Source organism: Eucyclogobius newberryi, unplaced genomic scaffold, assembly GCF_026437365.1.
Source record: "Eucyclogobius newberryi isolate DKJ021-1_F unplaced genomic scaffold, fEucNew1.0.hap1 SCAF_18, whole genome shotgun sequence".
In the NCBI taxonomy this organism is placed as follows: domain Eukaryota; kingdom Metazoa; phylum Chordata; class Actinopteri; order Gobiiformes; family Gobiidae; genus Eucyclogobius; species Eucyclogobius newberryi.
Genome location: NW_027315812.1, coordinates 20094129 through 20118732, shown reverse-complemented (window position 1 = coordinate 20118732; position 24604 = coordinate 20094129). Strand labels below are relative to the sequence as shown.

The following is a 24604-nucleotide window of genomic DNA, read 5'->3' as shown; positions in this document are numbered from 1 at the left end:
TGTTTTCTTGTCTTTGCTTGCATTATGTAGAATGTCAAATACTTCATGCTAATACTACTTATAATACTTTGAATTTGACCTACTGAGGGCCAGAGCACAACTGACACATCCATCAACCTACGCAGTTTAAAGAATTGAGTCAGGAACAAGAGTTATAAGCATACATAAACATTTATTTGCATTTCCATTGTAAAGAATGGCTTCCTTCATTTACAAAAAGCTGAATAATACTTAGAGGCCTGAGTTTGGACACTTTGGTAGACAATACTGTATAATATGTAGAATGCGGTTCCAAAATGCCTCTATATGAAAGAGCTTTGTGTACATGCTCCGGTCAGTGGTCGCACAGCGTGAAAAGGAGGAAAAGCATGGATCACAGAGTCAGTTCTTAGCTCCTGGGGTAGAACATCGCATATTTGGACGTCCGGAAGCCGAGCAGGTCTCTCATCTCGTTGCGAAACTTGGACAGATCTTGTCGCAAATCGTTGAGGTTTTCCACTGTGGCCTGGTCCGTGCTCTGCATCTTCTGCCGCGTGGAGGTTAAGTAACGGTGAACCAAGCAACACATGATCTTCTGGTAGTTCTCGTCACGCTTCTGCTTCAGGTTCCTCCATTCCTAAAGAGAAACAAACAGTACGTCGTTAGAAGGTGAGGTGTATCTTTGGTAACAGCTGACTATAGTTCATCTGTATAAACTAATAGAAGAAATGTGAGAGTATTACAGGAGAAACATTTTGACAAAAGATTTACATGTGTATGAGCAGTGGAATTGGTCATTAAGGAAGAAAAAAATCCATGATAATTAACAAATACAATAACTTGGGTCATGATTTAATATTTTTTAAAAAAAAATTTAGCCTATGATTTATGCACTGGCAAAAGTTAACCTGGGCATGAATAATACATTTATTTGAATTATTAATCGACTTGATTAACTAATATTTCCATTTTACATTGACACTTTTCGAATAAATTTTTAACCAAATCAAAGTTTAAATATGGTGACTGAAAAGTATCTATGAATAGTGTATAATTTGTATTATTTTTCGCCACTGTCTTTGTTATAAAAGGTCTCTTTGTACTTGCTTTTGAGTCTGTACAGTCGAGATAACGATAATCAAAATACAACTATGATTGTTTTTATAGTCGATTAATCACAATTAGTCGATCAAGTGTTGCAGCCTTAATTAAAACAATCATAATATATTAGTTATATGGTAATAATAGCAAAGCATAATCATGATCTTGATTCATACTTAAATATCTACACAGCCCTGAAGGCAGGTGACTAATAGTCCAGTTTCATATTAATATGTGATATTGATATATGTTTTTAGACCGTTACCTTGAGGCTGTTCTGTCTTTTGACTTTGCCCTTGGACGTGTGTGAACAGATCCACTTTCTCATACTGGTCACCAAGTAGCACACAGTTTTGGGAGAGGGGAGAATGTTGAACGGTGGAGGCAGGGTGCACTTGTCGTCAAAGTAGCTTAGCCACAGCTTGGCCCTCGCAAACTTCCACTCCTTATCCTCGTGATTCTGCACACAACAGTCCAAACATGCAATGAGAGAACAAAGAGCACCAATCTAATGTGCTGGTTAAACTGGCTCCATGTGAACTTATGTTACAGATTCAAATCAAACTAGTCGTGGCATTTCACGCGTTCCACTCACAGCTATTTGCCTGAAGCTCTTGTGCAGCATGGCGACCAGCAGTTTGGTCAGCACGATTACCACCACGATGTTGTAAGTGCCGATGATCATGGCGCCCACAAAGGAACGCAGCTCCTCGGTGTAGCTGATCCGGGTGACGAAGAGTGCAACGTGGGCCAAAGAGAAAATGTACCAGAACAAAGCATAGCACGTCCCCATGAACCTGTAACGCAAATAGATGGTAAATTGTTACAAATGGATGCCTTATGTGGAATGTGTATTGTTCAAAATACAGACCAACTTTCATCTTGCAGCAGTTTAAGTGACACTCGAATGTTTTAAAGGAGATAATATGATGTTTTTTAAGGAACTTAGTATTGGACTACAACATAAGTAGATCATATTTTTACATTTTGTTCATTCATAAACCACAATATTGATTTAAAACGACTTAGTAATAGAAACAGGTCCATTGACTTCCTGTTCGAATCTGCAGAATTGATAAGCCCCGCCTCTTCATAGTGTCATTTTAGCGTAACAAGCAGCATTTTCATGTTTTTATTTGAGAAAAGTGGCTACAGAACATTTTAAAAGCCTGCATGTGTAACGCAGCGTCTTACTTTGTCAAATGATTATAACCAGGGATGTGGGCGGAGATAGGGGGTAAGTGAAAACAGGAATTTTCTGAATACTCAGGCTTCAGATGCAGGACACTACAGGATAACTCAAACATACATGGATCAATCAAAATACAACTTTGAGTAAACTAATGATGAGGAAACACTGTTGTAACAAGGTGAAAAGCTCATTAATGTTGATTTTGCACAATATATTTCCTTTAATAGTTGCGATAGCAGTAATAGAACCAAAATATTACGAATGGGATGCTGTGATGTCAATGAAAACCCACCTAAAATGGTTGTGGCAGTGCATTTAAGTAAACAGTTCTGGAGTATTTGTGCTTGTACTCGTACTTGTGCGTGACCCTGTTGTGTGTACTTGAGTCTGTCCCTTACGAGTGGAAGGCGTCGTTGCTTTGCTGTTCACAGAAGATGCCCTCGCAGTCTTTGGGCGGTTTCTTATCGCGGTCTCTCATCTCGGTTCCGTACAGCTGGGTCATTCCGATAGTAAAGGAAAACAGAACCAATAGAAAGAGGCCCAGGAACTTCCCAAACTCCTGCAGCATCTGGCCCATAGAGATCTGTCGGGACACAAGACATACTGTTAGAAGACATTTAATACCATGGTGCACAGGGCTTGACAGACTGACTAAAAGCTTGTTTTCCAGCATCTGCCCTTGTAAGAGACTGACCCTGTGGGGAAAGCAAAGCGATTTATTTCTGCCTGAGGTGAGGCTGACAAACACGGAAGACACACAAGTCTCCCCACCTCATTCCAAAGGCCTTATTTATGGACTAAAAGGAAAACAGTGCTGTGCATTAGGTCTATATCTGGTCAATAAATCATTTTTATGCCCTCTATTTTACACAGATATTTGTGCAATTTTGTGAATTTTGTTGAACTTGTATGTACGCCTGCACATTCACCACATCAAAATTGGGACTAAACCAGGACTAGAAACATAACCTGGACAAGACTAGAACTAAAAAATAACTAGAACATGACCAACAGGACTAAAGTGGGCTCAATTTAGGAGTAAAGTGTGAACGCACCTTAAAGATATTAACTTGACACATAAGGTTGAATTGAATTGAATTGAATTGTTTGGTCGATTTTACCATTATGAGACATCTAGGATTTATAAAAGCTCTTATCCAAATGCTTTCATGTCATTTTTATTTCATGATTTGATATAATAAACATAAATACACCTGTCTCGGTCCTTCTGTTTACAGGAGACACTCAAACAGACTGTGTCCAGTGTCTGAAATGACCACTCCATCAGACATGAAGATTGAACTAAACATAGTGTAGCGACCAGAGGAGAAGATGAACCTTGCACAAAGCACATTTCTTTTGGTACTTTCTGTTTGAGTCACGTTTGATTTAGGGTCTGAGCTTGTCCAATAAGAGTCTAACAGCCAGGTTAAATCTGTACTGTACAAACACAGAGGAATGTGGAGGGTTACAGCTCTTCACCTCGATGACGCAGAGGATGTGTCTCAATGTGCAAATGCAAACGAGGTCAACATGAACTAGTACTTGTTCAAACGGCACCAAAGTATCCTGATAACAATAATCGGACAATATTGTGTCTTTAAACATATTAGTTGAGGCTTAATTATCCCAAAAAATCTGATATGTCTGTCAAATGAATGGCAAAAGCTCAGATATATCACCATATGCCCTTATTTGAAAATTTACAACATGACATTTTTCATTTTTATTTTTACCCTGCGAGGAGCTGGGTGTACCCCGCCTAAGGCCCAAAGCCACTGTCACGGGGAACAAGTGGTAGAAAATGAATGAATGCATTTTTTTGTTGTTGCTTTTTTTACTATAAATAATATACTCCATATTCAAATGATGCATATCTTCAAAACAACATTAATGGTATTATCAACATCTATATAAAGCTCTATAAATGTTGATAATATCATATACCGGTAGCTTAGGTCAAAATCCAGATTTTAGATTGTGCTGGACAAATACTTAGCGCTAAGTTCACCTCACAATGGTTTTTATTATGATTGTATCTACAGATGCATACATACCACATATGCAACTGGTTTTCATGAAAAAGTACAGTTTTTTTCTTCCCTGGAAATCCTAAACATATAGATCATTTAAATATCGAAAGTCATTATCAATTAGATGTGATGTCATTAGTCCAAAACAGGTGAACTATGTTGATTTTACATACCGGTATGTGAATAGGTGTCATTTGTATTGACAATTGCTGATTCACAGTCTGGGTCATTTGCCATCTCACTGTCTGCATCAGCATCATAGCCATTCTCTCTAGACTGTATTTCCCATCTCATTCCCTTTAGAACAGGCTTAAAGTTTAGGTCAGGGCATCCATGTTTTCCACTTGAACACATCGGACTGACTCACTGTCTGCCGGCATGTGTCGAGCTACCTTTTACAGCACACTCTCTGTATTGAAATATGCCGCCTCCTGTGCACGAGTGGGTGTGTCTGCCATGTGAGTGCGGTCGTGGATACACAAGGACACATGTATTTCCAACAGTTAATCGTTTTTCCATAGCGGTAGGCCAGACGGTGATGTCACAGGGCCCGTGAGGAGAGGAGAAGGGGGGAAGGGGACGAATAAGAGGGATTTTTAGTTACAACTCGAAATAATTAACAGTCTACAGGTTCATTAGAATGTTTTATAGACAAACCACTAATAGGTTCTTCAGTTAATGACAGGAAATAGTTATATTTAAACTGAGCTCGTTGCATACCTGGACACATTTTTTAATACGTGAGGTAAGCGAGGTAAATATAGTGCAGTTTTAACCAGCAACGTGTCAGTTAATGTTACAACAGCTGGCTGCAAGTAAACACGACACGAGTTAGAAACGTATCGACCAATCAGAAGACTTTGTTCACATGTCAAGCAGGAAGTCGAGTTGCGAAGTTGACACATGAAATGCAAAGTTTAAAATGGGTAAAAGATGTTAGTGTTCATTTACGCAAGCAAATGTGTTCTAAAACAGTTTGTTGTGTTCTACCAGAAAGTAGAAGGTTTAAATGTTACTTTTGTGAACTAATTTTGCTTATATGACCAGAATACCAACTACAAGAATAATCAGTGCAATGTGTTTTTTTTCTGCAATATGTTACAGTGGCGGAGCAAAAATAATGGCAGCCAACATGTTTTTGTGATAAATCTATGTTTAACAGATGCTCGGAAGAATGTTGTGTCAGCTGGGTTTGTTTATTCCATGTTTACCTGATCTGCTCACAGTTTAACACCACAGCTCAAGGTTGTTTAGCTACTCAAAAAGCAGAGACCTCCAACATGGCATTAGACCTGGACTGAAGCGGGCTGTAGCAAAGCTCTTATACTCATGTACCAACCAAAAGCAGTAGAATAGTAGTAGTTTGTCATCTTTGAGTCACTGCGCACTTTTTATAGTTGAAAAGATGCCACGGCAGGAAAGAATGGGTATATAATGTGAAATGTGCCCATACTACTATCTGATACTTTAAAGTTGGCAAGGGTGCTTGTTTTGCTTTCATTTTTGGATCAGCAGTTTGCAACGGACACTTTTACTTTTACATTTAAATTGACCCAGGAATTAATAAGATATGAACTTTGAAAAACTCTAAGACAACGTTTGGCTTTGCGTGTCAGTAATTAAAGGTGCTCATAGTTCACACGCATCTTTCTTTAAGGCATTATCCATCAAGTTTTCCTGTGTACCCGTTTGGAAACATTTACTTAGTATAATTTGTTTCGTGATAAATAGAGGAGAGTAGATGTGTTTTTATTAGAGGTGGAGGAGCTGCTGCTGAGGACGATTTGAAAAATACATTTAATTCTATGTAAAATGCACATAATTGAAAGGTCTGATGGTGATTTTATGTCTAATAAACCTTATGAGATTCTCATAAATTCTGAACAATAATCAATTAATTAACAAAATCAACAACAGGCTCCTGAATTAATTGACTATGGACCACATTAATGCATATTGTAATTTTTTTTAAATGTTCTGTTTCGTTTAGCAAAATAACAGAAAAAGTAGCACATGTTTTTGTTCTTCTGAGGCCCAACAAAATCGAAATCATATCGAAATCGTGACCCATGAAAAAATACAGTATCTTATGGCAACCACAAAGTCATTTATGGTCACACAACCACATGGACATTGATTCCTTCGACAGACTCCAGCCCTATCTCGCAATCATGCAAAAATGCCAAAGATTTCAGCATTTTCTTGAGGTCTAATCCAACACCAAAAACCTTATTTTCTCAAAAGTCTGACAAACAAACAATCCTGATTTAGTTTTTCTCTCCAACATGCAATTCTAAAAGTTTGTGTCACCACCGGGGGCGCTGTGTGGCGTCACGTGAGTGGTACCTGCAGCGGCCCCAGTATGGAGCTGGTGGTGTACATGTAGAAAAGTCGCAGGTAGCTGAGAACGTTAGCGAAGGCAAACAGACCCTCGGCCACCAGGATGGGGTGGAAGGCGTCCCAGTTCTTCCTCTCGGTGTCCGCCACATTCTTGAACTGCAACACCATGAAACATAACACTGCGACAGACCACTCAAAAAGGACACAACATAGACTATTGTGCAGTCAAAATATAGATATCTATATCTATATATATATCTATATATATATATATATATATATATTATTATTATTGTCAAATTATTATATATTTATTTTATATTTGACAATTTGCAGCACTTTGGGAATGCTTTTTATAAATAAAATATGTGGCGTGGATGACTTGGAAATGGATCCTATAAGTCTTGCACATGATCCAAAACCTAGACATATTCTTGTTCTTGAAAAATAAATTGTCCCTTTTGAATGATAAGGTTCTAGCTATTGTTTGGAGATTTTGAGATTTATCATTTTGACCACCTGTATGTAAAAACAAAGGATGGATACATTTACTACATGGGGATAAAGGTCATCCTGAGGGTCTAGAGAAAATGTATTTATTTGATTTTAACTGATCAGTGTGTGTACATGATAAAAGGTTTAGGCGAGCAAATAGACAGATTTAACAGTTAAAGTTGGACTTTCCTACATTTTCAGATGTTAATATACTAAATGATTCCTAGACTTGGTTACCTGACCAGATGCATTCTCGCAACATTTGTTTCACAAACACTTGAGAATTCATCCGGTCGGGCTCGTGCTGTTCGGTTTGAGTCCGGCCGCCGTGTCGGACCATTGACCGCAAGCTAACAGATAACTGTGTTTTACTTGTGCAAAAGTAGCCTTCAGAGGAAGGAACCACAGGTTTCATCAACTTTTTTCACTCATAACTTATCAATACATAAAGATGTATTTAAAATTATGTCTGAAATGCCTTTTCTTAAGAAGAAAAGCTGAAAAAATATAGAACATTAACGTCCCAATGCAGTTAAATGTGATTGGTCAATTTAAACGTTCTATGTTTTAATTGGTTCAGGCAGATAGACCTTATAACGTCAAGTGAAAATCCTCAAAATTGCACCAAACTTTAAAAAGGGGATATAGACGTGACCAAGAAAAAATAATATACAGTGTGATTTACAAAATGTTTGCCCTTTCGTCCAAGCGGGGACATATGTGTTTTCTTCCCTGTACTATTGCTGAGTGTTCACAGACCATTAGCTAACCCTTTCTAATAGCTTGTGCGAGTGTTGCTACCTTGCTGTGGGCAACAATCCTGAGGGCAAAGGTCGCAAGGTAAAGGGAATTCATGACGAAGCTCAACTGATTCCTGGATTCTTCCAGAAAATCTTCCAGGCCCTCGTACCACAAACGCTTCACGTCTGACCACACCATGCCTAAAGCACAGATCAGACAAAAGCATTTAAAATACACACTGAGGCGGCATCGGAAAAGACATTTTATTACTATCTAAGGCAAATGGATTCCAGATTCAGCCTCCAGTTGTATTATTATAGAAAGAGTCCAAGCGAAACAGGATTGTACACATGAAGCAGGGTATTATTGAGGATAATATGTGTCATGTGACGGAGAACTGAGAGATGTCTGAGAGGATTTGGACAAAAACATAAAACTATAAAACTTAATATTAATGGTAGAAACAGTAGTAGTATTGTACAAAAGTGGAAACAAAACAATGGGCTCTTCACATTCAAACTTTAAGAAACTTCTCCTGGTTTGAGCCCAGTTTAGTCCAGATTTAGACTTGGTTTGGTCTTGTTCCTGAGGCTAAGTGTCAATGTCAATGAAGTTTTGTAATTTATGTACATATTTTCTCTTTTTCTTATCTTATTATTTTTTACTGTCCTATGTTGTGTGCTTTACTGTCTACAAAACACAAAAATGTAGAGGGTAAAGTGTATTACGTGATTTATTACTATACAACATAATAATACATGGATTTTACTATTAGCTGATCTTTGTTAACATAGGTGGCTGTATAAGTGTATATAGCAAGGCCTATTCTTTTTAATATAAATTACCACACTCTTTATCCTTTTGCATCACCAATATTAAACACATTGCCATCAAAGCCATGTAAGTAAAGTAAATGATGTGTAATGTGCCACTATAAGCAGTACTTAGGAGTGAAAAATGACAAAAAACAACATTCTAGTTTTAGATCACTTCAGATCTGAATCATCCTCCCTTTATGTATGGAAAAACAGACATCCAGACGCATAAACACAGATGCACAGACGGTTAGATAGTTTGTCTGTTTTCCCATTCATTTGAGGCATTTTACTCTTGGGAATATCAGGGAAAGAACAGCATGTTGATGAGAGAGTGGGAGGACTAACACAAGCAAATGAAATGAACACTTTGTAAATACATTGTCAAGCTATTCTCACAGGTTTTGGCATCTCAGTAAATAAACAACCATTAGAAGCTTTCGCAGTGACCTAAACATGGCCACACCTGACGTACTGGTGAGACTTGTCTGTTAAAGCGTGATATTTGCTGGATGATACTGAGCCGGAGGATGCTGAAGTGCAAGATCACAGCTGTGCAGAGAAGCCATTACGACCACTGAACGCTGAGTCAAATGGGCTCTTGGCTGAGGAGGAGGCGGTCGGCCATTTCCACAGAAAGAGCTACAAATCTATGGTCTGTGTTCTAATTTAAGTGCTTTTATTTCTTTCTTTATCTTCCGAAATTTGGATGATATTTAGAATTTTGTTTTGAAGTCATAGAAAATGTGACTACCGAGTATATAGTTTATAGTACCGGTAAATTCAATCAATAATAATATGTTTTATACTATCACATAAGGGAATATATCTGCACATTTTTACAGACGTTTCATGTTTGTCTGATAATCAAACCTCAAGACATGTTTTCTGTTGGATTGGCATAATATTGTGTGACATAAAAGTGCACACACAGTCACACATAATTCACATCATTTCAACATGTGTACCATTTAAGTGACAGTTCATAAGCCTGTTACAATCAGATTCAAATAATAATATTGTTAGGATTACAATGTAACCATATAGGTCACTGAGATACCAAAGACGGTTAAGTTTGTTGTGCAAAAGAACTAAAAGCTGGGCTTTTACACAATAAATACAGATTTCATTATCCAGATAACTTAACTTCTAAAACGTCGGCCTCAGGAGGCCCTGAACAAGACTTTGGTTGTGGCCCACAAAACAACACACTGTGTAAATAAATGGACACAACAGTGGAATATAATGAAATACAAACATCAGCAGTGGACTGGTGAGAAAAAATGCATTTACACCAATTACATTTTCCTTTTTACAATCAGAAATAGGCAAATGTAAAGAGGGTTTTGAGGGTCCTCCCCCAAGAAAATTTGAATAAATCACATTTAGGTTATATTTAATGTTACCTATTTGAATAGTCCACACAAGATATTATTATTTCTTATGCTGTACATTTGTTTTTCATTTTAACTTATGCTATGTGGTCTGCCTGAAACTGTGAGAACAAGAAGTTATTCGAAGATATAGATGCATAGATAGTCGTTTTCTAGAAAATATTTTCCATGGGCGGTCACTGCTTTCAATAATTCTCATTGCGCATTTCGGAGCTTTTGAAGTTTTGTTTTGTCCTGCCATTCCTCACTAGCCTCTCCAATACTGCATTAGAGAAGGTTATTTTAGAACTGACACCAAACAATCTCAACCTCCTCTTTGGGCCAATTTCCCACAAAAACATTCAGCACGGTGTCATAATTGAACAGATTGTCAACATAAACACAAATACATAAAAGTAGAAAACAGCTGACCTACGATCCAGAGAATGAGCAGGTAGTCGATCATCTCCAGCGCGGGGCCCATGGTGTTCTTCATGCCCTCGTTGTAGACCAGCGAGTAGAGGTTGAGCAGTAGCAGGAAGGTCAGGTAGGAGGCGCTGTGGATGATGAACTTGACGAAGGGCGTGTGTATGATGTGGCCCACACGGGAGCGCGGCACCAGGAGGTAACACACGGAGAGCAGGGGCCACAGCACGGTCACACTCAGCACCGTGGCGATCTTCAGACACGTGTGCTTACGCCGGTAACTGGCCGTCTCCCCGAACCACACCGTGTTCAGGAACTGCTGGCAATTGGACTGGGACACGAACTGGAGCGAGAGAAGAAGAAGAAGAAGAAGTGTGATATGTTTTAATAATTGTTCTGCATTTGATAGATATATTTCATTCATTATTTTCAGGATGATATTTCGTTTGCAGCGGCTCATTTGTACAAACAGAAATATAAAACTAACATACGCACAGTGGAAAAAATAACCTCAGGAAATAAAGGCAAATTTAAAAAACAATGGAAAAAATGGGACAATTATTAAGAACTCTAATTCTCTTTTTTTTCTCTTTTATTCTGATGCCACTCCCTTATTTTCTTCTTTTATTCCTTTACTTACCTTATGTTCTCCCTGGTCCAGCTCGTTCTTTGTGGGTTTTTGTTTGTTTCTATTGTTGTTGTTCTGTTTTTGTTTTTGTTCTAATAAAAATACAAAAATAAAAAGGTGTATACTGTATTGCCAATCCATGGGTTTTAGAATGATGAAAAAATAGCACTTGATAATAGGGTTACAACAAATTGTTGTGATGTTTTTATAGACAGTGAGATTATTGAATCAAAATGTTGAAAAGGAATAACCAATTTAAAATTTACATCAATAATACACTAATAATTGTCCATATAGAAGCTCCCAAATTCAACCTTGTATAATCTATTTGAAAAGTCTCAATGTACTATGAATAATCATTTGACTAGATGATTTCTAAAATAATAGTTAATTGTAGCCCTTCTTTCTATAGCAATTACCAATACTTTTGTTATTTTATCTTTTGAATGGTTTAAAGTCCTCAAAATGTCACCAACAAACAGGACGCTGAAACATATACAGTACATTTGCAAACAGTAAACAGCATACTTTTTTTTAATCTAGTTCATAGTCATCATACTAAAATATTTGACCTTTATGCAGGAAAAAAAGTTCTAGTGATACAAGCAACTAAACAAAAGCTATCAAACTGCAACTGAACAGCAGAGAAAACATTAGTATTTTACAGTTTTTCCACAATATTTATACGTGCAAATGTCTTGAGTCAAATAGTTCAGAGTAATCGTGTGTTTATTGCCTAGTGTTTAGTGACATTGTGCAGTTTAGCATGTGATAAGTGTCAATCTTTCCCAATCAAAGCAACTGGTATTCAAAAGAAAAAGAAAAGAAAAGAAAAAGAAAAGATGGCTGAACTACACTCTCCCTCCTGATAAATGAGTTGTACGTTTAAAACACCAGCAGCTGTACATTTGACCCACGGCTTCTTCACTTTCAGATAAGCTGGTGTTTGACTGCCGCTGCCTGAGGGTCTTACAGTCGTTTCTGCCATATTTTAACTCAAGTATGTGGATGAAGTACAAGAGCAGATGTATAGCCCACCAGCCAATAAGAGGCATTATTATTATCTCCTTCTGCCAATGTGTCAGTCAGGTCGTCAACTATAAGTATAATACTGCACTTTAGGCAGGTGAGAGGGTTCAGTACTGTATATAGTGAATTATATACTGCTGAAACTGAATGTCTGAATGAGTTCAAAAAGAAAAACACTTTCCTCATGAAGTAGTACAGTCTGTAAAAGCAGAACTGTTATAGAATGTTCCATCTCCTTCATAGTCTTAACAAGGACACCTCCAGTTTTATCACTGTTGACATTTCTATCTGTGTTGGTGCCATCTAACTGTCCTTTTCTAACATGAGCAGATTCATTTTTCCCTAACAAGAACTAAATGCTGTCCTCATTCAAATAGTAAAACATTTTATCGGCTGCAAACTTGTACAAAAGAGAAATAGTGCTTCAGTATGTGTCACTTTGGGATGAGCTGATTGGCTGTCCTTGTCAGTGGTAGAAAAAGTACACAGATTTGTTACTTGTCGGTAAGTAAAAGTACAGATACAGGAGCAAAAAAGCCTCACTTAAAAGCATATTTTCTTTTACAAAAATGTACGAAGTATTGAAGTATTTTAAGAGTAAAAAGTAAACGTATTTCACTCTGATTTCATTATCATTTACAGATTTATTTATTTTTGTTCAACAGTAACAATTAAACACACTTACTCAAAGTTTGTATGCAGATTGTCAAAATAATCCCTCAAAGCATTTGAATAGTACCTTCTACTTTTCAGTCCAGTTAAAAGAAAATGCAGTGAAGTAGAAAGTACAGCTAACTGCTCTAAAGTTGTAGTAGTCTATAGTAAAGTCAAAGTTTTCGCTGTAAAAATCATTTAAAGGGGACAGATGATGCAAAATCTACTTTTAGGAGCTTTTAACCATATTATAATTGTTGCCACTTATCATTAAACCACTAGAAGTTGTATTTAGAGAGATCCCTGCATATTAAAACTATATAAAAGACAAAAGCACAATAGGTTTAGAAGTACAGATACCAAAAACGTTGGTAACGTTCAGTATTTTTACTTTTGTACTTTCCACCACTGCCTTTAGTGCTCCTCCATATTCACTTTCACATTGAAAAAGCTGTTCTGAAGCTGTGCTCGCGGCCTCAACTTTCATGAAAATCTGCTTTAATTATCCATTTTAATCCTACATTTTGTCATTTTGAGTACCAGTAGTTTGTATTTAATAGGTTATGTTATTACTATTTACTGCATTCATATGTGTTCTTGTTTCGAGTGAAATCATTTGCCCAGTTTTGATATTTTCCAAACTTGAGTTACTGTAAAACTCAAGGGCAAACTGGCAGATATTTTGTCTTGAAAAACAAAAAACAAAATAAAAATTATGAAGAAAAAACCTTGAGAAAAAGCTTTCGCCCACACATATCCGATGAGCCTACACACGAGTGGGAGGAGTAGGTCAGTGTACTCTTGCTTCTTTATGTAATCCACACAATAGTTTACGCTCTCTTATCTAAAACCCAAGACAAAACAAACCTCTTTCTGATTGTACTTGATGGCGAGTTTGAGGCGGCTCAGGTTCATGCGCTCCTCCATCAGACCTCTTTTGTTCACGTGGTCCTCGTTGGAGGTGTGATTTAGAATGACTTCCAGTTCTCTGGAGTTGCGGGCCTGAGCCAGCAGATCCTTGGCAAACATCTTGCACTGCTTTGCCAGCTCCTCGTAGTCGTTCCTGCACGAGCCAAACAAGATATGATCGGGTTTACGCACGAGGGGATTGAGTTTAGTATCAGCAGCAGCAACAGAGGGAACGCATTTGTTCCAGTGATGATAAGTACGGAGCATTAACTGGCTGAGGTGATAGCAACAAATTACACATAATAACGATTATATGCAGTAATTTCGTGAATAATTGAGAATCATTTAAGACTAAAGTGCCAGTTGAGTCCTGATGTAGGCTTTGTTGGGACCTGTTCGAGTCCTGGTTTAGTCCTGATCCAGTCCATGTTTTGTTTTGAGTTTAGTCCCGATTCTAGTGTGGCATATGTGCAAGTAATCGTCAGTGTACTTTACATTTTCTACTTTACAAGTGAAAAATAATAATAATAATTCACTTTTATTTCAGTCATTTTTACATGGATATGAAATAATGATTTAACACTGAATTAGAGTGAATGGAAAGGAGCAGAAAGATGTATAAAATGTATAAGATTTATTTAAACTAGGCCTTCTAAGGTCAAATTATTTAGTTAGAATTGTGATCTTATGGACACAAGGTTTAAATTCATGAAAAATGCGTTCAATAAATTAAATAAATGCTGTGAAAATGTGTATTTTGTGGAGATGTCAGTTGTTAATGGTTTAATTTATAAGTTAAAATACTATAGAATATAGACTATAGTTGATCTACCCTCTTTTTACTTCCTGCATATTTTTTTATCTTGATTAATCTTTCTTTAAATTCAATTTGTATTATCTTATTTTATAAGCGTAAAAATAAGACATATATTGAATTTGCCCCAGATGGCGGATGGTGGATTCATATTAGATTTGAATATATTATTGATTGATTGATTGATTGATTGGCTTTGAATGTATGCATACTTTTTGTCAAAAGCAGTATTTCAGTGCTTTTAACCATGAACGTACCTGAACTCCACCTCCACCAGACTCAGCTCCTTCAGGTCAGCGCTGAGTTCAAACGCCCTCAAAATGGGATCCTCCTCCGTCAACATGATGAGCGAGGGACTGGCCAGGCAGCGGTAAATGTCCAGACGGAACCTGCACAAAACACCAGATGTGATGGAACTGTTTATGTAAGCAGAAAAACTGTGATATAGTGTGATAGTCTTGTTTTTTATACGCTTCTGCGATGACCTTGGTGATGTTTACCTGGGAAACTGACTCATTTATCTTACTGTGGAGCAGCTACATTGCACACAAAATGGCCCTGCAGATGAGATGTCTGAAATAGAGACATAGAATTTTGCCTTGAAGGAGCAAAAATGTGTCTTACTAATATACTAGTACTAATATACTAGTACTAATATACTTTGGCATATGAAACAAGTCAAATATGTTCAACCATTTATACATTTTTATCACGTTTTACCAGCATTTTTGAGGCAACAGTATGATTTAAACTTGTTTAAACGTCAGAAATTATAACACGTTTATATTGACAGCTACATTTAATCTTAATCCAGTGCATCACATTCAGAAGAAAGCTACAGCATATACCATTAATAAAACCTTTATAAGAGAAGATAAGAGAACCTTTGTTTGTCCCACAACGGGGGAAACTTCAGTGTTGCAATGCAGAGTACAGCAGGAAGCAGCAAGAACAGCAGGAGAATAAAAGTATTACGCAATCAAAAATTAATTAGAAATACAAAAAAATATATATTTCATTAAGGACTGGACTGGAGTTATATCAATAACAGAGGGAAAATCGAAGAAAAAGAAAATCACAAAATTGACAAATTTGACCGACTTGTGACAAAATGTGACTTTCTTTTTGGACTATTTTTCATTGATTTTGTTCTCTCTGGTTTTGTCTTGTTTTTTTAATTTTTGTTGTTTTATGTTTTATTTTTTATTTTTTCAATTAAAAAAGATTAAAAAAAAAAACTAAATCTAACAATTCAAGTAGATTATTAGAACTTTGAATAGAGTTAAGATACAAAAAGGCGCAAAGAAAACTCTAACATAATAAAATACCACTGTGTGTATAATGATGCTGTCTGAACTGAATTGCTGCTTGTTATTTCTCATTGTGTCGGGACATTTTGACTCTTTGCTGCTTTATATCACCTCCAGTGGATCACTATCAACAGCCTCATTATGTGCATACCACCATAAACGCTTAAAACAACCAGCCTCATCCCAGCTCCGTCACAGGCGATTTCACCAAACGACAAACACGTGGGAGTGAAATGTGAGGACGAGAACATGCGACCGGCGTTCACCTGGAGTGGCGTAGACTGTCCTTCTTGTTCTTGGCGTTGCAGAGGGTGCACTCGCAGCCCACGGCGTGCGGCCGGGGCAGAGAGATGTCCTGTTTGAGCAGCATGGTAAGGATCTCGTAGTTGTTCCTGTGCGCCGCCAGGATGACCGGCGCCACGTCCATAGTGGTGGAATACTCTGGGTTTTGGATACGCTGCATCAGTTTCTAAAATGTATAAAAGATAACTGGTCAAAGCCTAATTAGATCTGCCAATCGACTATAAAGCCATATGTGTTGGAAAATAAGTTCCTAGTGTGTGAATTTTATGTTTTTTGCCCTGACAATAGCAAAAAAAAACTTTCTCTGATTCTGAATATAATCCAGTACTCATATATTCACAACATTAAGAGTCAATTTGGTTAATTTAGTGTAATAAAGATATGATTGTAGATGATGGTATTGAAAAAACAAAACAAAAACATCGGGAAAAACTGTATAAACGGTTGATTATCATATTATAATTATATTAACCATGACTCCAATGCAAAAGCAATACATCCGAGACAGAGTGCAGACATTATTTATCAATTAACAATTCATACAAACATTAGAGCAATAACACAACTCTAATGCGGCTCACAAAGAAAGTATAGATGGAGCATGTGGTTGTAATGAGATTGTAATTGAGTGTCTTTATTTGGAAACTATCATGGGCCAAAACAAATCCCCCTATTGTCCAGTAAAGATCACCCTCTGCTGGTAGATTTCAGATTACCAACTAATGTAGAAATAATGTTGGATCAGTTTGCAAATATCAGGAGGACTTGTGATATTCTCTTTCAGATCGGCCCTTTAAAATGTTCAAAATGCCAGGATGGAGGCAAGAGGAAGTTGACAATAATACAGATTCAATTATTAAGTAATATCAGATCTAAGTGCTAATGGATTTAACTCATTACAACTAAAAAAATAAGACACAATTCAGAATATCCAAGGTAGAAATGTAGTTAGTTTGTGTTTCTTTTACAAAGGATGGAGTTTTCTTTTTAAAATCTATCACAAAAATCACAAAAAGTACATATAATTATTGATATAGTCTATTTGTAGATACAATTAAAAACTATTGTGCAGTCACATTTCTGTAAGTATTTAACAGGAAAATTAATAATAAATTAATATATATATAAAATAAATTACATTAAAGGCATTTTGCAAATTATTTCTTACCAATTTCTAATTTCACAGCCAAAACCACCTTTTCATATTTTGAGATTTGCTGTAACTAATTCCAGTTTCTCCATTAGAATCACATTCACTTCCACTCGGAAACGTATAGATCTATTATTGGTTATTGCTCTTTCCTGAACAAATAAATCACATTTGTCCCACTGTTTTTGTGTTTCCGTAACCACTGCCTCCATCATCAAAACATAAACAGAATCTTGAACCAAAGTTGAGCTGAATAACAAAGGCACAAACCGCGATTGACGGCTTGGAAGATCGCCTCGGCCTGTGATTGAGAAGGATGTCCACTGCTCCAACCACCTCAGAGTCGATGGCCACCAACAACGCATCCGTGGCCTGGACAGGAAACAGTTCACGCTCACGTTAAACACAACAAACACACACAAAAGAAAAGCTGCACGAGTATTACCCCTTCACTACCTGACAACCGTGGTCTAGCAACAGCTGCAGAATATCCAAGTTCTCATTTTCAATGGCAATAGTGACCGCATCTCTGCCCAGAACGTCCACGCAGTTGATGTTGAGCTCGCCGTGTCGGTTCTCCTCCAGCAGCTTCTTCACCATGTAGTAATCACCTGTTTTGAGGACGATAAAATCATTACTGACTTAATTTTTGAGCAACGTTATCCCCTATAAGGCCACAGTTTGACTCTATGTTTAGACTCGCTTTATATGGTCAGAGCTCCTGCTTAGTGTCTACACTTATCAAAGTCATCCCTGCACCACCAAGTGTGTAGGACGCCACATCTGGACTTTGTCTCACGTTAATGTTGTTTACATAAAATAGTGCTTGTGAGGTTGGGCTTGCAGAGGGAGAAGGTCCATTTTGGAGTCATTTCCAGGCAAATTTCCATTGTAACCGACGCGTTCTGAGCTGCAAATGGAATTTACAAGACAAAAAATGTGAAGGATGAGCTGCTGGAAATAGTGTTGCACAGTCACGTCAAAAAAGCTGCTCAGTCCTGATCCTAAACTCCTATTATGCAAATGCAGTGTCTCCACCAGGACAAATAAACACGCTCACCTTTCTCACATGCCAGCAGATAGAGCTTCTCGTCCAGCGTCGTCTCCTCCTTCACCTCCCTCACGTCCTTTAAGGCCAGGAATTTATCCGGGGAGGAGGCGTCTGCGCCCTGGTATAAAGCGGACATCACGGCGGAAAGCGAATACGTACAGATACTGATGTGCATCCCACTACAACGCGGACGATGTTTGACTAGGGATGCGCGGTGACATTGAGGCGAGCCCCGGACGATCGCGTTGGCGCACGAGCTGGAAGCACCGTCACATCACTGTCGTCGCATCGCTGCGCTTTTCCGGGCTCCAAAATGGAAGTCTCCGCGTCGCGCTCGCCGTTTCTTCCCTCAAATCACACAGTAAAACCGCGTCTGAGCTACATAAGGGCGGGTGTAAAGACGCGTTGTGTTCCGTTTCGCCAGTTTATCAGCACCATCTTGTTGCCCGGGAGGATGTTGGTGGGTCGTTTGGTCCTGATGCTGCTGTCGGATGAAGTGTCCAGTGCGCATGCTCGCGCCTCCACCTGCTCCTTCCTCCAGATTCATGGTTACATCATTTTTATTGTTATTATTTTGGTTATTTTTTTTCAAGATTTAAATATAAAACAATAAGGACGAGACCAGAGCGGATGAAATAAGTGAAGTGATGAAGAGGGAGGAGGCATCAAAATGAAAGAAAATGAAGACAAGTCCAAACTGAAAGTTCCATTTAGTTCAACGTCGAATGTGATGGCTTTTTTCCCAGGTGCCAGAAGTATGTTCCAAATACATCCATTTATTGTGTCCATGGCAGAGGTTTTGAGGCCCAAATATACTGTTCTGAAATTGAATGGGATGGTAAAATTGTTTGCAAAGCCTTGTAATTTTGGTCTTATTTTGAGCAACAGGACACAACATAATGGTGTAAGGTACATATATCTACATATTTTCCCATTCTTCGTCCGTGAAAAAAAAGACTACACTCTCTTTGAAATTTCAGTTTAATACATTTAGTAGATTGGCTGTCCAGATTATTAATATATTGATATGAATATTTATATTAATCCTTTGAAAGTTCTGATTTCTATTTCTGTATACAATATATAAAGGCCAATGCTTTGATAAATTTCTTGATTACAATAACTCCTTATTTGTAAATAAGATCTCTTCAACATATCAAAGATTTTAATTTGATTTTCTTTCAACAATTTGGTTGAAGAACTATATTTATATATTTTGCTATCCTCACAGTATAAGAAAAATAATGACAGAATACCTGAATAAAATGCTATAATAATTGAAACATAATATTTACTACCTTTGTAAAACTATGAAAGTGGAACAAATTTGCTATTTTTTGCCATTTGTTGTGTTCGTAATGAAAATATATACAATTTGGCAAATAATGAATATTAGTTTGAAACAAGTTGGAAGATATGCAAATATTGACTACAGGTTCTATATTTTGTAGGAAAAATGCCACAAAACGAAATACTAATAATAACTTTTTGTATATAATAATACATAAATACTGATGTTGCATACTTTCAAATAAGGGGACAAGGTGATGTTTCTGAACTTTTTGCGATACCTACATTTCACATTTTTTATACGTTTATAGACACAATGGATTGATTTGATGTTATCGGAATATTCCAAAAGAATATTGAGCATTTCATTTTTGTCAATATGGCCCATCCCAATTTGAAACTATGATTTTTACTGTAGCCTACTGCTACTGTTCTTTACATAGATTTTCCAACAGGGGGCAGTGTGCACAAAGTTTTTTCATATGTGCTCTCAAACAATAAACAAGACACCTTAGGGTAAAGACAATTATATGCAATAAAAGTAGTCCAGTCATAGTCTAATAATCATACTAATCATTGTCTGTACAGTGACAGCTTTAGTTCCATACTTTCACCAGTGTTCATTTGTATTATGTAAATGCACTGCAACAAAAAACACATCATAAGAAATATCACGAGCATATCATAGAAGATAGCAATCTCACCAGGGGCAAAACGCTGTGTGCACTTTAACTCATTGTACCATTAATCCACTGAGGAGCACTGGAAAGCGGATTTCTCTGTATAGCATGTGCTTTCCACTGTTCCAACACATGCCCACGTGGTTCTGCTTGGATTAGTCACTTTACAGACAACATCTGTCCAACATGACTTCATTTAATTCAACTCGACTGTGAAGATATTGGTAACGAGCCAGAAATAACGCAAGAATCACTGGCATCATCACTGGCATCATCGCGTCACATTTAATTGAGTGTTTTAGGGGAGTACTTACTTACTTACTTATTTAACAACAATCCTTCTGGGGCCAAAGTGGGGAAAAGTACTAGGTATGTATATTTCAAAGTGTTTCAAGGTATTTGTGCACACAGTTTCCGTTGGCCCTCAGTGGAACAAAGAACCCGAAGACAAGAGGGCGCGTTTGGAGAAAATGGAACAGTGCGTAAATGTAAATGTGGATGTGCATTACGCATTATATTCACGTGTAATAACATGGATGTAACAGATAAACACAAAGACAGACGCACTAAATGTCTCTTAAACAACAACAGCAGCATCATATCCACAGTTGCAGGGGCTCCTGGCGTGGCTCTGGGGGCTCCTGGTGCCACTGAAGTCTGAGAGAAAGACGAACCACGCGTACAGCCAATGAGGCGGCTCCCTCGCGCACGTCGCCCGGAGCAGCAGCCAATGGCGAGCGGCGGTGGGCGGGCTCTCCCCTCTATTCAGATTGAATCGGTCCAGTTGCTGTTAGTTGAAAGCGCCGAGGAGCCAGGGAAAAAAGAAGAACGCTTTAGAGAGCGCGTAAGTGAAAACAGCATTGTGTGTGGTTTTTTTTTGCCCATTTGTTGTCTCTGTTTCACGCGCTTCACCAAGAGAAAGAACGCGAGGCTGCGAGCGACGCTCCGGCTCCGCGCTGTGGAGGATGCACGAGAAGAGAAGTACATACTAGGGATGCCTCGGCTGAACGTGGACAAACAGGGCGTCTGTTACAGTGATGAAGGCTCCTTGCTTTTTTTGTTTTGCACGCGGGCCAGATGCGCAGGGCCACGGCACTGTTTAGTGAGGACTTAAAGCAACGTCGCGGTGTTTTCCCTCTTATGAAGACCGTTGCGCAGTGCAGGGAAAACGGGACGTCGTGTTGTGGGTTAGGACTCTGTGGTGCCTGTAATAACCAGTCTGCCGCCTCTTCTGTTGGTCATCTCTCCCCCAGGACTGCTTCTACGCATCAGCCGGCCCGCGGTGTTGTTGATGTGAGGGAGTTACGTGCAGAGGGAGAGCCGCTCTCTGAGGGAACAGATGAGAGGCAAACAGTACCATCCACCACTGAAGTTGTCAGCTCCCTGGGAGAAGGATGCTGGCTTTGGGAGGAAGCTCAAGACTTACAGGAATCATACCAAGATAATAGCACAGCCCGGGATCGTGATGAAGGTCCTGCGCAGGAAGAGGATCGTCTTGTTCATGGCCTATTTCCTCCTGCTGGTCCTCACCATGCTCAACTTGGCTAATTATAAATGGACTAAAGAGCCACAGCAGTGTAATCATCAGATGAGGAGCACCACTTATCATGGCCGATCTGACATTCGCTTCCTGTACAGGCCCTCGCTGGCTAAAAAGAGACAGCTCATCTACGTGTTGACCACCTGGAGGTCCGGATCGTCCTTCTTTGGTGAGCTTTTTAACCAAAACCCCGAAGTGTTCTTCTTGTACGAGCCCATGTGGCACATATGGCAGAAACTGTATCCAGGTGACGCCGTGTCGTTACAGGGCGCAGCCAGAGACATGCTCAGCTCCTTGTACCGCTGTGATCTGTCTGTCTTTCAACTTTACAACAGCCCTGGGGGAAAGAATTTTACATCCCTGGGACTATTCGGAGCCACCCTTAATAAAGTGGTGTGCTCCTACCCCCTGTGCTCTGCTTACAGGAAGGAGGTGGTGGGGATGGTGGATGATAAGGTGTGCAAAAAGTGCCCCCCTCAAAGCCTTAGACTGTTGGAAGAGGAGTGCCTAAAGTACAACACTATAGTCATTAAAGGGGTACGCATTTTGGACATTAATGTGTTGGCTCCACTCATGGAGGATCCCTCACTGGATTTAAAAGTGATTCACTTAGTCAGAGACCCGAGAGCTGTGGCCAATTCCCGGATCAAATCCAGACACGGTTTGATTCGAGAGAACTTACAGGTGGTCCGCAGCCGGGACCCTAAGTTGCGCCGGATTCCCTTCGTGGATCCGGGTCACAAGGCCAATAAAAAAGATGGCTCGGACTACCACTCTATAGGAGCCATGGAAGTCATCTGCGACCGCACTTCCAGGACTTTACGGAGTGCTTTGAACCCACCCGGCTGGTTAAAGGGGAAGTACATGGTGGTGCGCTACGAGGACCTCGTGGAAAACCCGGTGAAAATTTTGCAAAACATCTACCGCTTTGCCAACCTCTCAGCCAACCACGACATTGAACTTTTTGCGTTGAACATGACCAGCGGGTCGAGCTCATCTTCCAAACCGTTTATAGTGTCATCCAGGAACGCCACACAAGCCGCAAGTGCATGGAGGACAGTGTTAAGCATCCAGCAGATAAAACAGGTGGAGGACTACTGCCACCACGCCATGTCCGTGCTGGGCTACGAGAGGGTCAGAACCGCCGGGGAGGCCAAGGACATGAGCAAATCACTACTGACACACTCCAAACTGTGAAACTCATCACCAAAGACCTTTTAATTTAATATCCATTGAACATCGAGTGCCGTATCCTCTTATTGTGGATTAAAGCTTTATGTTTCAGTTTCTGAGGAGCTCCATTGGGTCTGTTGGGAATGTATTTTTTATTTTTTTTTCATTTGATGGGACCACCTTTTTTACTGGAATTACTGGATGTGTTTGATAAAGGCCTCCAAAAGTGACTTGAATATTGAGGGGAACAACAGTCATATGATCTTGAAAAGTTGATTTCTGAATGTTCTGAAAGCTTACTAAAATGTTTTCAAGTCCCCATTCTGTCTGTGAAAGTGAAACAAGTGGATGAATGAGAAAAAAGCTCATTGATGATAACGTCTATTTGTGAAACCCGGTCAGAGACAATCAAAGTCAATACAGTTGTCAGTGTGCCATAGTTAGGATCTGAGCAGACGCCACGCTTTCTCCGAAAACATGCGATGGGATGTTTTTAATCTTTGTGGGGTGATTTCGTCGTGCACTGTGAACAATGTCACGCGCTCGGCGGCTGGAGAAGTCTATTTCCAGTGTCACCGTGAGCAGTCTGTTCAACCATCTCAAATGTTTACAATTGCTTGCTCTTAGAAAACATCATGATCTGGGATTATTGCATTGAGTAAAGTTCACAGTTGAAGTAAGCTTTTTGTGATTTTGTCGTTCATTTCGCCGTTTAAGGTACACTATTACGGAATAAGGTATGTTGATGGAGTTTTTCCAGCAAAAAGCGTTATACATTGGTGTTCTTTTCTGTCAGTTTCAAGCTTGTGTAGATGGAGAGAGTCATGGCATCCGTATAGTTAATTATAGGGATGTAGTAAAGAAATACATAATCGACAAAATGACATGCCCAGTGCAGTAATTATATAACTAAAAGACAAACATTCTCAAAATGATTAGGGTCTTGCTAAAAAATAACGCAAGTATATACGTTATACATGTTTACCACATATTTATAAGTGAAAAGGCAGATTAAACTGTCCAGAAACTGTTTATAATCCTAATAATAATTAATAAAATTCAAAAAAAGTGGATGAACTAAGACATTATCGACTTATTTATCAAAACATTTTCTTTCCTACATTGATTTATTATTATTTATTTGGCTTTACATTGGATGATACATTCTTGATACAGCCACAAAGAGTATGGATTTTGTTGTGACTGATACAACATATAAATAAGAGTTTTTTATTAAAATACAATCACATCGAAGTTACTTTGGTGTGGTGAAAAGAAAGAAACGTGAATAACAACACAATGTCAATACGTGCTTTAATTACTTCTGCCCAAATTACTTCTTCTGTGGTATAATTTGAGTCACTTAGGAACCGCATTTCAAAGCAACCGCACCGCCAGTCAAATAAAAGAGAATAAAGAAAAGGGTCTTAAGAGAGGCATGTAATTATATTAAAAACAAGGTCAAGCAAATATTATTTTAACAACCATTAGTTCAGTGCTGCGCGAGGGGGTTTGGTAATAGAAAGTCTCCTTTGTGCAATTTGCTAAAAAGCGTTGAATTTTTATAAGAAGGTTTCA

At 38.6% G+C, this 24604-nt stretch overlaps 2 protein-coding genes across 2 annotated transcripts; one reads left to right on the top strand and one right to left on the bottom strand.

Moving 5' to 3' along the window:
• Positions 1–152: 152 nt before the first annotated feature.
• Positions 153–18700, bottom strand: trpc1 (transient receptor potential cation channel, subfamily C, member 1). Its single transcript, XM_072450919.1, has 13 exons — positions 18353–18700; positions 17749–17903; positions 17563–17664; positions 16106–16308; positions 14787–14918; positions 13674–13869; positions 10502–10838; positions 7942–8081; positions 6652–6801; positions 2671–2855; positions 1676–1877; positions 1346–1540; positions 153–616 (listed from the first exon to the last, which is right to left on the bottom strand). The coding sequence occupies exons 1-13, from the start codon at positions 18516–18518 to the stop codon at positions 389–391; spliced, it is 2391 nt and encodes a 796-aa protein (XP_072307020.1). The 5' UTR covers positions 18519–18700; the 3' UTR covers positions 153–388.
• A 2535-nt stretch (positions 18701–21235) lies between these two features.
• Positions 21236–23706, top strand: chst2b (carbohydrate (N-acetylglucosamine-6-O) sulfotransferase 2b). The gene has a single exon (XM_072450918.1). It carries the CDS (start codon positions 21653–21655, stop codon positions 23048–23050), a length of 1398 nt encoding a protein of 465 aa, XP_072307019.1. The 5' UTR covers positions 21236–21652; the 3' UTR covers positions 23051–23706.
• Positions 23707–24604: the final 898 nt, after the last annotated feature.